General features: G+C 50.6%; 1 protein-coding gene across 1 annotated transcript; it reads left to right on the top strand.

Moving 5' to 3' along the window:
• The first annotated feature begins 1,195 nt into the window (after window positions 1-1,195).
• LOC115642172 (noggin-2-like) lies at window positions 1,196-3,525 on the top strand. The gene has a single exon (XM_030545623.1). The coding sequence runs from the start codon at window positions 2,405-2,407 to the stop codon at window positions 3,047-3,049; it is 645 nt and encodes a 214-aa protein (XP_030401483.1). The 5' UTR covers window positions 1,196-2,404; the 3' UTR covers window positions 3,050-3,525.
• Window positions 3,526-15,382: the final 11,857 nt, after the last annotated feature.

Here is a 15,382-nt window from a genome sequence, read left to right as displayed (position 1 = left end):
CCTGCCTGAAGTGGCAAGTGCCACAACCTGAGAACCACTAAACTCAGTGATCTGTAGTTCCCGTGGTCAAGTTGGAGCTGTAAAGAGGTACATTTAAGACACCTGTTGGGCAAAACCCAGTGGATTTGTCCTTAATTAGGGAGTGTGGGAATATCAGAAAGAAAGTTCTGTGACATCACAAGGAAAGAAACCAATTTTCTGTAGGGTTTAAATGCCTGCACAAACTGGAGGAACACTCCCTGGGTGTGGGATAATGTGCAGTGTTTGTGACATCTAGTTGTCTAAACACTATGGCTAAAAGTCTGCTGCTGTTAAATGATTCTCTTTAATTGAATGGACTTTCTCCAGATTTACAAGGTGAAACTGACTTTTGGTCCCATGTGCCCACCCGAAGCATAGCTTACCGCTATCCCATGCAGTAGTTACTTCCCCAGAGCAGCATAAGCCACCAAGATGTCTGTCCAAAGGTGACCTCATTCAGGGCTGGCCTTCTAATTTGCAGGGTGGAAGAGGGGGTGTGGTGGTGGGAAATCATGCCATGTTTGCTTGCTTCCCTTCTGGTCCTGATGCTGGAAGGGGTCAGGGATCTGGCTTGTAATACCCCCGTGGCCCCGCTGGCAGAGAGGGAGAGCTAGGTCGAATGCATGATGAGCCCTCCAAAAAGAGTGGGGTCACAAGCGCCCATTGCTTGGCTGGCCCATATCTCTCTGCAAAACAGCAGTGTGTGAGAAGCACCAGGTTCCCCTGCTTTCCAAAACAAGTGCTTGCAGCAGCTCCCAGTGGTCGCCCAGCAGCCTCTGCAGGATTCTCTGACACCTCTGTTTTCGTGTTAACCCTTTCAGTGCTCTCCTGCACATCGAATGTGCCCGGGAGGGCCATGCAGCCAGACGCAAGTTCGGCCAGCAGAGACCTAGCTAGGCCCGGCAGAGGTTCCCTATATTGTCCTGACGGGTCCATCTTTGAGCTGCTGCAAGCCCCGGCAGCAGGGAAAGGGTTGACTGCGCGTGTGAAGGTGGGCGTTAGGACCCAGCGGACCCCCTGGCGCAGGCGGGGGGCTGTCAATCAGGGAGCGTGGGGAAAGTGACAGCGGTGGGCAGTTCCAGCTGACACCTCGCGCCGGCGAGGGGGATATTTAATTTGGGCTCGCGCGGGGCGCTCGGCAGTGCGCAGCGGCCGGGCAGCAGCTGGGCAGCGCAGAGCAGAGCGGAGCGGGCACGTGGGTCCCAGCGCTCCGCAGGGCACAGCAGCCGCAGGCAGGCGGGCAAAGGGAGTCGGGCTGCCAGTGCCGCGGGATCGAGGTCCGGGCAGGGCTCCTCCGCCAGGACCGCCCGCGCAGCCTACAGCCCCCAGCGTGGATGAGCTGCCCGCGGCTCCCTCCCAGTGCACGGAGCGCGCGTTGAAGTGAGCGAGGCACCCCGCAGACGGGCGGGGGAATGGGCAGCTCCGCTGGAGCCTGGGCTCGCTGAGGGTTTGGGCTCGCCACGGGCTGTTCGCAGAGCAGGGGGTGCTGTGGCCCCACTGCACAGCCCCTCCCGAGAGCTGCTGCTTCATGCGACCCGCGCTGCCCTTGCCGGGCAGGGAGCCCCCGAGGACGGCGCCGGGTCCCTAGTGCTGGGCGCGGAGCGGAGCACCAGCCTGCGTCCTGCCCGGGCCTGGGCAGCGGGGGATTTACAGCCCGGAGCCGCGTGCGGACCTGTCGTGGGCGAGCGAGCGACTAGCTTGGAGGATGAGCCCGGGGAGAAGCCCCGGGAGCTAAGTCCGGCTTCCTGAGCCCAGCCATGGGAGCGAGCTCCGCGCCGCTCGCCCGGCGCTGAGTGTCCGCCTGAGGAAGCGCCTGCCCCTGCTCCGATCGCGGGGCGGGGAAGGGAAAAGTGGGGAGCCCCCCTCAGATCTGCAGCTGTTAGTGCGTGTGCAGGACTCTCCCCTCCCCCTCGCTGCCGCCGGCCGGACCCTGTGCCCGGCTCCCCGTCTATAAAGAGGGGTTTATTCTTGGGCTCCAGTCTCACGCCAAACCCTGTCCCAGCGTCTAGACAAGCTGTCGTGGCTCTAAGTCCAGCTGTCACCATGGGGATGGAGCCGGGGCCGCTGTGAATCTCGTGGAGCCAGACAGAGCGGAGGGAGGGAGCGAGCCGCGGAGAGGGAGAGGCGCCGTGGCCCTTCGGGAGGCTGCTCGGAGGGGCGCAGGGCTGCTCGCCCGGCTGCGGCAGCGGGGAGCCGCCGATGCTGAGTTCCGGCAGCCCCGGGGGAGCTATTTAAAGCCACGGGCCTCGCTGGACTTTGTCTCGGCCTATTTATGACTCCCCTGGACTTGGCAAGGGGCAGCGCGGGGCAGTAGCGAGCGCTCGGAAAGCATCCCGGGGCGAGTCCCGGCCGCCGCCCGGGGCCTGTCTGCGCCGGCGGGAGCATGAAGGGGCCGCAGAGTCTCCTGCTCTGGGCCGGCTGGCTGCTGCTGCAGCGCGGCTCCGGCCAGCCCTACCTCCGCCTCCGGCCCTCCCCGAGCGACAACCTGCCCGTCAAGGACATCCTGGAGCACCCGGACCCCGAGTACGACCCCAAGGAGCAGGACCTGGACGAGCGGACACTGAGGAAGAAGCTGGGCAGCAGCTTCGACCCCGCGTTCATGTCGGTGGCCGCCCCGGCGCCGGGGAACCTCTCCAGCCCCGCGCCCCCGCCCAGGCTCCGGGGCTCGGCGCCGCTGCCCGGCGAGCTGAAGAAGCTGGAGCTGGGCGAGGGCCCCTCGGGGCCCCGCCTGAAGCTAGGCAAGAAGGCCCGGAGGAAGTTCCTGCAGTGGCTGTGGGCCTACACCCACTGCCCCGTGCGCTACACCTGGAAGGACCTGGGCGTCCGCTTCTGGCCGCGCTACATCAAGGAGGGCAGCTGCTTCGCCGAAAAGTCCTGCTCCTTCCCCGAGGGCATGTTCTGCAAGCCGGCCAAGTCCGTGCCCAAGACCTTTCTGCGCTGGTACTGCCAAGGCTGGTCCAGGCAGAAGTACTGCACCTGGATCCCGGTCCAGTACCCGCTGATCTCGGAGTGCAAGTGCTCCTGCTAAGCCGCGCTGGGGAGCCGCCTCCGCCGCGCTGGGCGTGCCCCCTGCTCGGCGTGCCAGGCTCCTGGACGGACTCACCGGGATCCCAACTGGAGCGAGGGGGCGGTCTCCATTGCCCAACCCCGTTGCATCGGGATCTCAGAGGATCGGTGCATCAGGAGGCATCATCCAGTCCAGTACCTAGCTGTCTCTCGCAGTGCAACTCGCCCCCCTTCCCCTCCCTCCCATCGAGACCCTGAGATTGAAAGGACACACACAGAGGTGGGCACACGCTCACATGAGGATCTGTTTGTGCATTTCTTTCCCCTTATTACATCCCTTGCACTGTTTATGGCTTATTGTATTTTAAATGGGAAAAGCAAAATTGAAAGGAACTGCAGTGCAGGCCAGATGCAAAGCTAAGCACTACAATCAGATGTTTATTTTTATACATATATAGCGTTCTAACAAAACAAAACAGAGAGAGAGAGAGAGAGGGAGTTACCAGCCTTGTAAATATAGAGATTTTAAAAAGAAGGGGAAAATTGCAGCTGTTTATTATTATTATTTTATTTTATTATTATTATTTTATTATTATTATTTTAAAGACATAGGACCACATTTCAAATCCATCCCACTAAAATCTGAGTACGTCCCTGCAAAAGGGAACGGGGAAATTTCCAGTCAAGATGATTCAACAAAAAACCAACACAGAAGCCCTTGAAGATCTTAATTTCTATTTGCTGTATTTTTGTCTTCTTCAAATGTTTCAACTGATCTGCAAAGCTCTCTATGTTTTTTAAAAGTGTTTACTGGTTAATTACAAAGGAGATTTTTTTAAAAGTACAAAGTTATGAAAGAGTGGAGTCTGTTTTGTTGGTTTTGGAATACATATAGTAATGTAGAGATGTTAAAAGAAATTTTCTGTGTACAGTTTATTTATTTTTAATGTTTGTGTATAAAAAAACTAGAGATTATGCCAGAAAATATTGGAAATGTTTACTTGAATATTCCTTTAAAAACATATCAGTGTTAATATGAACTATGACTGATCAAAACACTTTTAGCAATAAACTCTATCTCTGAAGAAACAATTACTTATGCACTACAGAGTTCTGGGAAAGGAGATGATGGTGCTAGGTTTCTTGGGGCCAGATCCTGAGCTGGTGTAGCTCAGTATCGCGCCACTAAAGTCAAGAGACTTGCACCACTTTACACGGGTTGAGGATCAGGCTCTGTTTTTATTTAAATTCTGCACCTGGTGGGGAGATGGAGGACAGAAGAGAGGGATAAATGGTTGATAGGGATAATTGAAATGTTTTGGGAAGGGAGCAGTTGTCTAGTATCTGCATGAGTTTTTCTTCCTTCTTCACTGTGCCTTGTCAGGGTCTCTCTCTTACTCTGTGTCACTAGGATTCTGTTTCAGATTTCTCAGGTTCTCAGTGGTGGAGGAAGGGGTAGAGGTTATCGCCTGAGCCATTAAAATGCCTGGCAAAATTCAAAAGCCCATGTGTTAGAGCAAATGTTGAAGCTGTTGCTAGTCATTAGCAGGGGAGGGAAGGAGTAGGGGTTGCTCTGGTCTGGGGCCTTGGAGGAATAACCCGAGTGGGTTGAGAACTGGGAATTCTCTCCCCAGTGGAATGTGTCATTTGCAATCGAGTCAGGAGGAGGAGGAACATTCCTAGGGGACTGACCTGGCAGAGGTGCTGAGTGCCTTCAACTCCCACTGAAGTCGTCATTTGGCCCAATCCTGCCAGAGGGTGAGCAGGGTGCCCTTCTTTCCCGCAGATGGTGCTCAGCTCCTTGTAGGATTGTCAGCCTCTAGATGGCAGGCTACAGGCAGAGGGGTGTTGTCATGATCCTGTGAGGTGCTCAAGTGAGTGGAAGTTGAGGGATCTCAGCACTTTGCAAAGTTGGGCCCTGAGATCCTACTCCTGCTCCTATTGAAGTCAATGGGAGTTCTGCCTTTGGGGTCAGGATCTGGTCCTAACAGGGCTGCCACATTGGAAGAGGGGGAAAAAGGAAAACGGGAAAGTTGGTGGCAGGATCTGGACTGCAACTGCATGCATGGAGTAGTCTGCAGATGGTGGTGGTGATGGAGGCATCTTCCCCAGTTCTTTGAAATACTTGTCATCCTTGGACATAGAGTACATTGCAAAGACCAAAAAGAAAAAGAAAACGCTCTCTGGAAAAGTCTTGGTCAGTGAGGAGTAAATCTCACTCCCTAGTGCAGCCATGTCAGCAGTGTGCAGAGATGCTGACGGTGAACTCCAGCAAAGGCAGGGAAAGCTCTGATCACTGTCCGTCTGAGCAAAGTGCATTGGGATGGTGGGCAAATGGCAGCGGGCCTGAGTCAGAGCCCATTGAAGTCAGTGGAAAGACTCCCAGGAACTTCTGTGGGCTTTGGATCAGGCCCATCAAGCTTTTTAGAAACCACCTCCAGCGAGTGCCTGGCTCCTCTGGTGGGGGTAAAGCGCCCGCCAAGCTTCTGTGGGGCCAATGCGACTCATGGAGGGACTGGATTCAGATTTTAGTAAAACAGAGGCTAAACTTGGAATAGGTGCAAACTGTTGCAGAAGGGAGTGTGTTTACAAGGGGATAATGATTTTAGCACTTGACATCTTCCAGGAGCCGTGTAAACAGTAACCCACTCATGGGAGGGGAAACAGGTTGGCTGTTCCCCCCCTCACCCCCCCAGATACCCAGTCTCTTTCAAGGGAGCTGAAAAAATAACACTTCTAGTGCAACTTGCAAAACATCTGGGGTGTTTGGGAAAGGAATGGGTCAGCTCATCTTGCAAGAAGAACGACATCTGTGGTGTGGACACCAAACATCTGTAGGAGGTCTTTTGCCGGGGAGTGCAGGTGGGGGAGGGTATTCTGGGAAAATATTTTGGCCATAATCCCAACAGTATCTGGTGTGTTGGGATTTGGTTACAAATGGCCCTTTAACATCTTAGTGTGTTTTGTTCTGCAGATTCCAGGGGTATGTGGAGACCCTGCTTTGTGCTAACCTGGGAAATAAACCATTCCCTGGACTCTGTGGCTGAATTTAGTTGTGGGGGAAGGGGAAAGGGTGTGATTTTGTGTGTGTGTCCTAATTGCAGAGGATAAAACAGCCTAAAAGCCTCCATGCTGTGCAACTGGAGGGGCCGCCTCAGTCCCGAGATCAGGAACATACTCCCAATACAAGGGAGTCAGGGCCAAATGTCCTGCAGCTTCTGCTTCAGTCTTTAAGTTTAACCAGATGGGGGGGGGGATAAGGGGACACACCCCTCCAGACAACATTTGACTCCCTCATTCATGTCCCTCTGAGTGGGGCTGCAGGAAAAATGCATTCTCACTCCTGCTCTCCCCTGCCAATCCCCATTGCCCAAATGCCTCTATTATTTTCTGATGAAGGTTTTGCCACTGTGTTAACAAGAGTGGTTTCAGCAGCTAAGGAAAGGCTGTGAATGTAGACATGTGACATTCATGGAACTGGGGATGAAGATGTGTGCAGGATGATTAACTAATCTTCTTATTTCAGGGGGTAGCCGCGTTAGTCTGTATCCACAAAAATGAGGAATCCGGTGGCACCTTAAAAACTAACAGATTTATTTAGGCATAAGCTTTCGTGGGTAAAAAAAAAACACTTGTTCACATGCATCTGAAGAAGTGTTTTTTTTACTCATGAAAGCTTATGCCCAAATAAATCTGTCAGTCTTCTTATCTCTCCTTGGCATCAGAAGGAATTTTGGGTGGCATGAGAGATGGATGGGAATATGGCCTAGTTTTTAGTGTATCTGCTTGCAATTAGGGGACAGGCAGTGTGTAAAATCTTTCTCATGCTTCTATGTGGTCCAATGTACAGGACACCAACTTTGAGATCTGGCTTCTTTCCCCCAGCTCTGCCAGTAACTTGATGAGTGACGTTGGCCAGCTCTGTGCCTCAGTTTCCACATGTGTAGTGCTTTGAGATCTAAGCAAATACCTCTTCATCCTTGCTGTCCCTTTTGCTTATAGACAGGTACATTTCAGCATGGGCATAGGAAAACTTAGTCATGTGTCTGGGAACACACACTCCTGGGAACCACGGTCATATCTTGGCACTTGCATTTATGGCCCATATTTCCATGATTAGTCCACATTGCCCTCAGAGCCCCTCTGTTTCCCCTCCACGCATTGCCTATAGGCCCTGTGCTTTTGGTCTTCCATACTCTGCTGCATCCTCTCATTTTCTCCACCCCCGCCCGCCACCCGTATGCACTGTTCTAACATGCAGGTCTGTTTAGGGTGAAAGGAACTTGACGAATATGTAGTGTGATTTCAAAGTGTGTTTTCTGCAGCAGCAGCAACAACAACAAAGAGTTTGAGGGGGAGCTCTGGCCTTCTGGCTCACTCTGATGGCAAAGTCTCTGGGGTTTTGGAAGCCCCTTACTAACTCAGAGGCGCCACGTAGCCGACTGAACAGGATGAGGTGGTTAGCTAGAGGATCAGCAGCTTAACCCTTTTTTACATATAAGGGGAAAGACTGCAAGTGACTGGGAGAGGCTGTTGTGGGCATGCCAAACACCCTTTTCCAATAGTATTCCCTGAAAATCACAGCTCAAAACAGTGCTAAACTTATGTATGTTTATAAAGATCTCTCTTGTACAGGAGCCTTATGTCAGGGTACTTCTGCCTGCCCTCACCAGGGCAGTGGTAAAGTTCTCTCTTCTAACCAGAGTTCCCAGATCAAGACATTCCCCCCCAGCTGACAGTCCATCTTGTTAAAGCAGCCTTGGATCTGGATGGTTGCTGCTATTTCACCTTGGGATCTGGATACAGTTCTCCTGTGTTGAGAAACCTTTCTTTTAAACTCACATTTGACTTTCACACCAGTTCTGCAGTACTTGGCTGTTAACCTCTTTGGCATTGGATAGAAAAGAGTTTATTTTCTCCCCTTTGCCATTGCTTGCTCCAGCATTAGCCCAAGACCTTGTGTCTTGGACTTTGCTAGCTCAGGTCAGTGTGACACCAGAACATGGTATCCTGGCCCATCCTCTTCTGTTAATGATGTTTGACCAGTAAACCACATTGGGTGGGTTTTAGGTTGACCCAGTTTTCCATGTTATATTCATCCTCTGTGCCCAATGAACCAGCCTCTCAGGTCCAGGGCCCAAGGCTTTTAGAGTCAGCACATGCCATGTGACTGAAGCCCAGTTATAATGTAAAACAATGGCTCAGCTTTAAGACAAGTGAGTGAACTGGACTGAAGAAAATAATCTCTGTGAATCTATCTGAAATGCAGACTGAACCTGAACATTTCTTTGGTTCAAAAAAGGACAAATCTCTCCTCCCTCCCATTGGCTTTTATTATTGCTGCTGCAACGATGCTGAAGTATGAGGAGAAAAGCTGTTCCCGTGGTATTTCCAGACGAACTGAAAGTGCAAGAAATGTCACAAGGTCTGTTCTTCTGAGACTCCAAGACCAAGAGTTCCAGGTGAGCAGGATATGCATCCTATTAGCACCCAAGTGTTCAGTAGTTTATAGCAGTGGTGGAAGAGATGCAACTTGCTGGGCTACACTACTGCGGTAAATCAGTCTAAGGCCTGGTCTATGGGGTGGGGGGAGGGGAGGAGAGGAATCAACCTAAGATACGCAACTTCAGCTACGAGAATAGCATAGCTGAAGTCGACATATCTTAGGTCAACTTACCTCGCGTCCTCATGGTGCAGGGTGACTGCCGCTGCTCCCCCGTTAACTCCGATTCCGCCTCTTGCTGCGGTGGAGTACAGGAGTCGATGGCAAAGTGATCGGGGATCGGTTTATCGTGTCTACACTAGACGCGATAAATCAATCCGAGATAGATTGATCACTATGCACCAATCCGTTGGGTAGTGTAGATGTACCCTAAGTTATGCTACTTCAGTTACACGAATAACATAACTGAAGTCAACATAGCTAGATCCACTTACGATAGTGTCTACACTGCGCTGTGTCAATGGGAGACGCTCTTCCGCTGACTTCCCTTATGCTTTTTGGGGAGGTGGAATACACAAATCGATGGGAGAGCACTCTCCCATCGATTTAGCGTATCTTCACCAGACCCACTAAATCAACACTGCTGCATTGATTGCAGCAGTGTCAATTTAGCCGATAGCGTAGACATGGTCTAAAAGTGAAGCTCCATAACTATAGCAATACAAGTGCTCTCCATTGAATGCCTGGCTTATCAATGGGGCTAGAACACACAGCCTTCAATGTCAGAGCCACAGGCCTCTACTACTTGAACTAAAGGAGTAATTCAATTGGCTAGTAGTAGTAGTAGGCGCTTATCCTTATGTAGATCAGCCACTAGATAGGTACATGCCAAACTTATCCAGTATGTTAGCTCAGTGGCTCTCAACCTTTCCATACTACCGTACCCCTTTCAGGAGTCTGATTTGTTTTATGTATCCCCAAATGTCACTGCACTTAAAAATTACTTGCTTACAAGTATAAAAATAAAACACCTGTCACAGCACATGGTTACTGAAAAATTACTTACCTTCTCATTTTTACCATATCATTATAAAATAAATCAATTGGAATATAAATATTGTACTTACATTTCAGTGTACAGTATATAGAGCAGTATAAACTCATTGTTTGTATGAAATTTTAGTTTGTACTGACTTCACTAGTGCATTTTATGTAGCCTGTTGTAAAATTAGGCAAATATCTAGATGAGTTGATGTAGCCCCTGGAAGACCTCTGCGTCCTCCAGGAACATGCATCCCCCTGGTTGAGAATCATGGTGTTAGATGGTACCTAAGTGCAAAGTCCACTTCTATGTGTATTGCCCACCTACCCTCAATCATTCCTCAGTGGGCTGCATATGTTGTAATTCTGGGTAATTGCATATCTCTGTGTATAATTTGCCTGCCATCATATCAACTTGTGGCTCACGTGCTGCCCGTAACAATATAGTCATCCCACTCGACTGCATACTCACCAGTAGAGCAGGTCACAGACCTGTTGCCAACATATGGGCAAATAAAAGCAGCAGGTTCTCTCCCCTGCTATTTGGGGAGGAAGGTATTATTTGTTATTCAGAAGTGTCTGAACAGCTGCCAGTTCATTTGTGGAAAAAATGTTCATGGAACCCCCCAATATGTCATGAACTCAAATGATTATGTACCCAAAAATTCATACAGAAGTTTCTTAGCCCTCATTTGTCATTCTGTTAAAAAATTCTCATCTAGCCAGTCAAGGAGAAGAAACAAAACCTTGTGACTTTTTAAGAGTCCAGTCACGCATTGTGAGTCTATGGTGAATCATTCATGACCAGTTGAAATGAACAGTTTGCAAGCACCCCACTGGCTAAAAATTGTTTGTTCACACTGTTCAGTGAATACTTGTGAAGAATGAGGCCACTCACAAAATTCAGGCTCAGTTTGCAAACAGAAAAATGGGTCTAAGTATTCTTGGCAAAGAAAGATTCCATCATGTTGACACATAGAATATTAAATGAATGGGCAATATCATTGATGAAGTACAGTAGAGTAGCACGGCTTAACCGAAATAAAGGAGTAAATCTGGGACTCTGCAGTGTAGTATAATGCAGTATTATGACTCGGTTCTTATTTTGTACTTAAAATATTATACACGTGGTGCAATGCTTGTTGGTACTGAAATTACTGAGCTGGACTTTAGTAGAGGTGAATGGTAGATTTTTTTTAATAAATGAAAACATTTGAAATATTTATTCTGTTGATTTGGTCTCAAGAGACTCATTGCATTACTTTAGATATTTGCATATTCTGTTTTCATGTGTGTTGCCACCACCTGTCCTGGGCTATGCAGAATGTGTGTACACTTAAAGACCTAGATACTTAAAGTTGTTTAGGCTCCTGATTCCCATTGAAATAAATGGGTGTTAGGCTCCTAAATAGCTTTGAAGGTCTGGGCCAAAGACTCTTTGCAGATCTACATGGAGCTATCAGGGCCAGCTCTAAGTTTTTTGCCACCCCACGCAAAAAAATTTTTGGCTGCCCCCCGTCCCAGCCCTGGGCTCCCCCCTGCACCCTCCTGCTGCCTCAGCCCTGGGCTCTCCCCCCCCAACCCACACCACCTGCCGCCCCAGTGCTGGGCTTCCCCTTTCCCCTCCGTGCCCTCCCCCCACTCCCCTGCCGCCCCATCCCTGGGCTCCCCACTTCCCCACACCAGTGCCCCCCCAACACCTCCTGCTGCCCCAGCCCTGGGCTCTCCCCCCCTTCACCTGTACCCTCCTCCTGCCGCAGCCCTGGGTCACTGGTAACTTGCTCCCAGGGCAGGTTATTCAGCAGGAATTTTGGATGTGCACAAAACACAGACAGGATTGGTTCCCATATGGTTACAGAATTGCAGTAAAGTGGAACAATTTTCAGCTTGTGTCATTGGAGGATATCTGGATGCATATTATACGACTGTCCTCCATAAATGAGGAAAAGCTGAAGTGCCTTTATTATTCTTTTGTTCCACTCTTTCCCTTTGGGGAATTTGCCAATGCAATATCACCGTCTTCCTTTTAAACAAACAAACAAAAAAAAGGCAATGGCTGTTGAAAATAGCAATTCCAGTCCTAATAACCACTGGGAAGCATTTCTTGCTCAATTTTATCCTACTTTTTCTACAGCTAGTTACAGTGAATCAGCATATTTGATTTGGGAGAAATGAATGCAAGCTGCCCAAACTGAGCTTGAGCACTCCTGAATTTTGAGGTGTTCAAATCTGGAAGGCAGGTGCTGGGTGTGTGTGTGTGTGTGGGTGGGTGGGTGGGGGCTCCGCGGGGGAGCACGGCAGCATGTATGCAGCAGCGTGTCTGGCGCTGCACGGAGCCAGACACGCTGGTCTGAGTGGTATGGTAAGGGGGCTGAGGGATTGGAGAAGGGGTAAGGGGTTCTGGGGGGGCAGTCAAAGGACAGGGAGGAGGGGGGGTTGGATGGGGCGGAGGTTCGGGGGGGCAGTCAGGGGCAGGGAGAAGGGGGGGTTAGATGGGTCAGGGGTTCGGGGGGGCAGTCAGGGGACAGGCAGCGGTTGGATAGGCATGGGAGTCCCAGGGGTTTGTCAGGGGACAGGTAGGGAGTGGGATCCGGGGGGGAGTTGGGAGGGTCTCAGGAGGGGGCAGTTGGGGACAAGGAGAAGGGAGGCTTAGATAGCAGGTGGGGTCCCAAGGGGCAGTTAGGGGCAGGGGTCCCTGGAGGAGGCAATCAGGGGACAAGGAGCAGCAGTGCTTAGATAGAGGGTAGGGTCCTGGGGGGCAGTTAGGGGCAGGGGTCCCTGGAGGGGGTGATAGAGGACAGGGTGCAGGGGGGATTTGGATGGGTTGGGGTTTCTGTGGGGGGCAGTCGGAGGAAGTGGATGGTGGTAGGGTGGGGCTTCCCTCCCCGTGGAGGGTCCTGTGTTTTGAATGTTAAAATACGGTCTCCCTACCATTCACAGTGCAACTCTCCACTTTTGCATGAGGTCCCCCTCCTTCCTTTCCAGTTGGTAGTGGCCAGTGGAATGCTGGGAAATGTAGTTCTTTCCCTGCTTCAGGGCTGGCTCTATAGGCAGGGAGCTAACCAAGGAACTACAGCTCCCAGACCCCCTGTTGGTTCTCAGCTCCCATGCCAGATCCCTGCCGCCTCTGCAAACTGGCTGCCCCAAGCAGGTTCTTGCTTTGCTGGTGCCTAGAGCTGCCCCTGGGAGCTATGCCTCTACCCATAACACGCCAGTATTGGCAAAGGGCTCTAGAAATAAAGATGACCCTATAGAAACAAATGTTCTCTCTCCAGTGATAATGTTGGTGGTGAATGGTCTGCCTTGCAGGACAGCATAGGAAAGCAGATAACCAGTTATCGGCCCTTGGGTAGCAACCAGAGTGGCATTTGCCAGGAGTCATTCACCTCTGCCACTGATCCTTCACACAGTACAAACCTTAATGCCTGATCCATAACTCATGGAATTCATAGAATATCAAGGTTGGAAGGAACCCCAGGAGGTCATCTAGTCCAACCCCCTGCTCAAAGCAGGACCAATCCCCAACTAAATCAGTCAATGCGAAGTGTCTCCTTATCTTCAGTGGGCTTTGGTTCAGGCTATTTTTGAGAAAAGATAAAGTTTTTCATACAATTTAGCCCTGTTATCCTGCAGCCCCACTGATGTCCCCAGAAGTTTCCACCTGCCAATCAGTCACCATTGTAATGCATCCCCTATGCTTTTGCTCCTGACAGTCACAGTGAGAGCAGCATTAGCAGCAATAATGTTTGGAAAGCAAGTGAGGGCTAGATCTCTGGGTGAGTGGGTATGGGGTATACATAGGGGGAGAGGGCCTTTAGTGTGAGTGGGAGCATGAAGGCAGTGCAGCATGAAAGATGGGGCAATTATTCCATACTAGGTGGGACCCCAGGGCCATTGCTAATGAGGGAAGAGTGGGTAGCAATATTTGGGGGGGAGCAAGTTATCCCGGATGCTGGCTCGATCCAAGATGTTGTTTATACACGTGCAACTGAATGTTGTTCTAGGAGGGTGGTGCTGAGAGCTATGCGTCAGCCTCAGTGGCTGCCTTCCTCCCCCTGATATTGCTTCCCATGCTTCTTCGCCATTTGCTGCCAAAATGCACCATTTCTCTCCAAAAGCTGTTTGTGAGGGATGGGGGAGTCACCCCAGGCTCAGCTCATCTGCTTCATTTGGGCAGGGGCACTATCTCATCAAGTAAATTAGATGAGGCCATAAGCTGGACTGCTTTAAAATTGCAAGCAGCACCATAGCACAGAGCTTGCTCTTGCCTCCTTGCTCTGGAATGTAAGGGAACCTATGCCCTTGCCAGCAACCACCCCGGATACCTCCTCCAGAAACTTGGTTATCCTCCTCCAGGCACTTGGGTAGCAGAGAGGCTGGTTCTGACTGTTAATAAGAAGATAATGCCAGTGAAGGTGCATGTTTGCGTGTGCAGCTTTGCAACATCCAATGGCAGTTCTTTGTGGGGGTGGGGGGTATCATATTTGGAGGTGCCTTCTCAGACATCAGGGCTGACCAAACTTTGCTCAGCTGAGGTTCACTCAATAATTTGCCAGGAGTCCAAGGACTACACATAATTTCCATAAAATGTGTCAGATTGCAGCTGCCCTTTGCTTTACTAGGCGGCACCCCCATGAAGGAGGAATGGCATGACCCAAAAATAGCAGCCCTACCAAATTCATGATCATGAAAAACACGTTACAGGCCATGAAATCTGGTCTCCCCCCCAGTGAAAGCTGGTCTTTTGTGTGCTTTCACCCTATACTATGCATATTTCATGGGGGAAACCAGCGTTTCTCAAATTGCAGGTCCTGACCCAAAAGAAAGTTGCAGGGGCATCGCAAGGTTATTTTAGGGGGGTTGCGGTATTGCCACCCTTACTTCTGCACTGCCTTCAGAGCTGGGGGCCCAGCTTTGAAGGCAGCACATAAGTAAGGGTGGCAATACCATACCATGCCACCTTTACTTCTGCACTGCTGCCTTCAGAGCTGGTGGCTGGAGAGTGGTGGCTGCTGATTGCGGGCCCAGCTCTCAGTAAGGGTGGCAATACAATACCCTGCCATCCTTACTTCTGCGCTGCTGCTGGCGGTGGCTCTGCCTTCAGAACTGGGCTCCCAGCCAGCAGCAACCACTCTCCAGCCGCCTAGCTATGAAGGCAGCCCCACCACGGGCTACAGCACAGAAGTGAGGTTAGCAAGTACCACAACCCCACTCCCTACAATTACTTTGCAAACCCCACCCCCAACTCCTTTTTGGGTCAGGACCCCTACAGTTACAAGGTGGTGAAATTTCAGATTTAAATAGTTGAAATCATGACATTTTAGATTTTTAAAATCCTATGACTTTGAAATTGACCAAAATGAACCATGACTTTGGTAGGGCCCTACCCATAAAGCTTTGGAACAAGATGGAGCATTGCATGCTGGGAGCTGTAGTGACCAAGGGCTGCAGATTCTGTGCATTAACAGTGACAAGAGAAGTAGAATGTTGTGGGCATGAACCACACTTTGGCAGCTCATGCCTTACTCAGTGGTTTGCTGGAATCAAAGTGGGTGCTATCTTTGCTGTGACCATTCTTACTGAGGAGCAGTTTGGGCTGGCACAAGTGGTTCTTCTTCCACCTGGAGAAGCCATGGCTCCACAGTGGTAGTCAGAATCCATGCTCAGCTCTGTGGACACTTTGCACTGAATGATTTGGGAGCTGCTTGATTCTCCCCGGATGCAATGCTGGGTTCAAGAGAAGCTGCAGCTTATCCCCATAGAAGAAGGAAAGGGCAGCAGAGGAGGAACTCTCCAGCTGGGGAAGTATCTCCTTCGTGAGTCTTCTCTCTTATGAAAGAGGCTGTTAAAACTCAGCATTGAACAGCTCTC

The sequence above is a fragment of the Gopherus evgoodei genome, unplaced genomic scaffold (assembly GCF_007399415.2).
Source record: "Gopherus evgoodei ecotype Sinaloan lineage unplaced genomic scaffold, rGopEvg1_v1.p scaffold_38_arrow_ctg1, whole genome shotgun sequence".
Taxonomy (NCBI): Eukaryota; Metazoa; Chordata; order Testudines; family Testudinidae; genus Gopherus; species Gopherus evgoodei.
The sequence above is the reverse complement of the archived record's forward strand: the minus strand, read 5'-3'. Positions and strand labels throughout refer to the sequence as shown.

Coding starts and splice junctions, on each gene's coding strand:
- LOC115642172 (XM_030545623.1), top strand. CDS start 2,405: ATGAAGGGGCCGCAGAGTCTCCTGCTCTGGGCCGGCTGGCTGCTGCTG.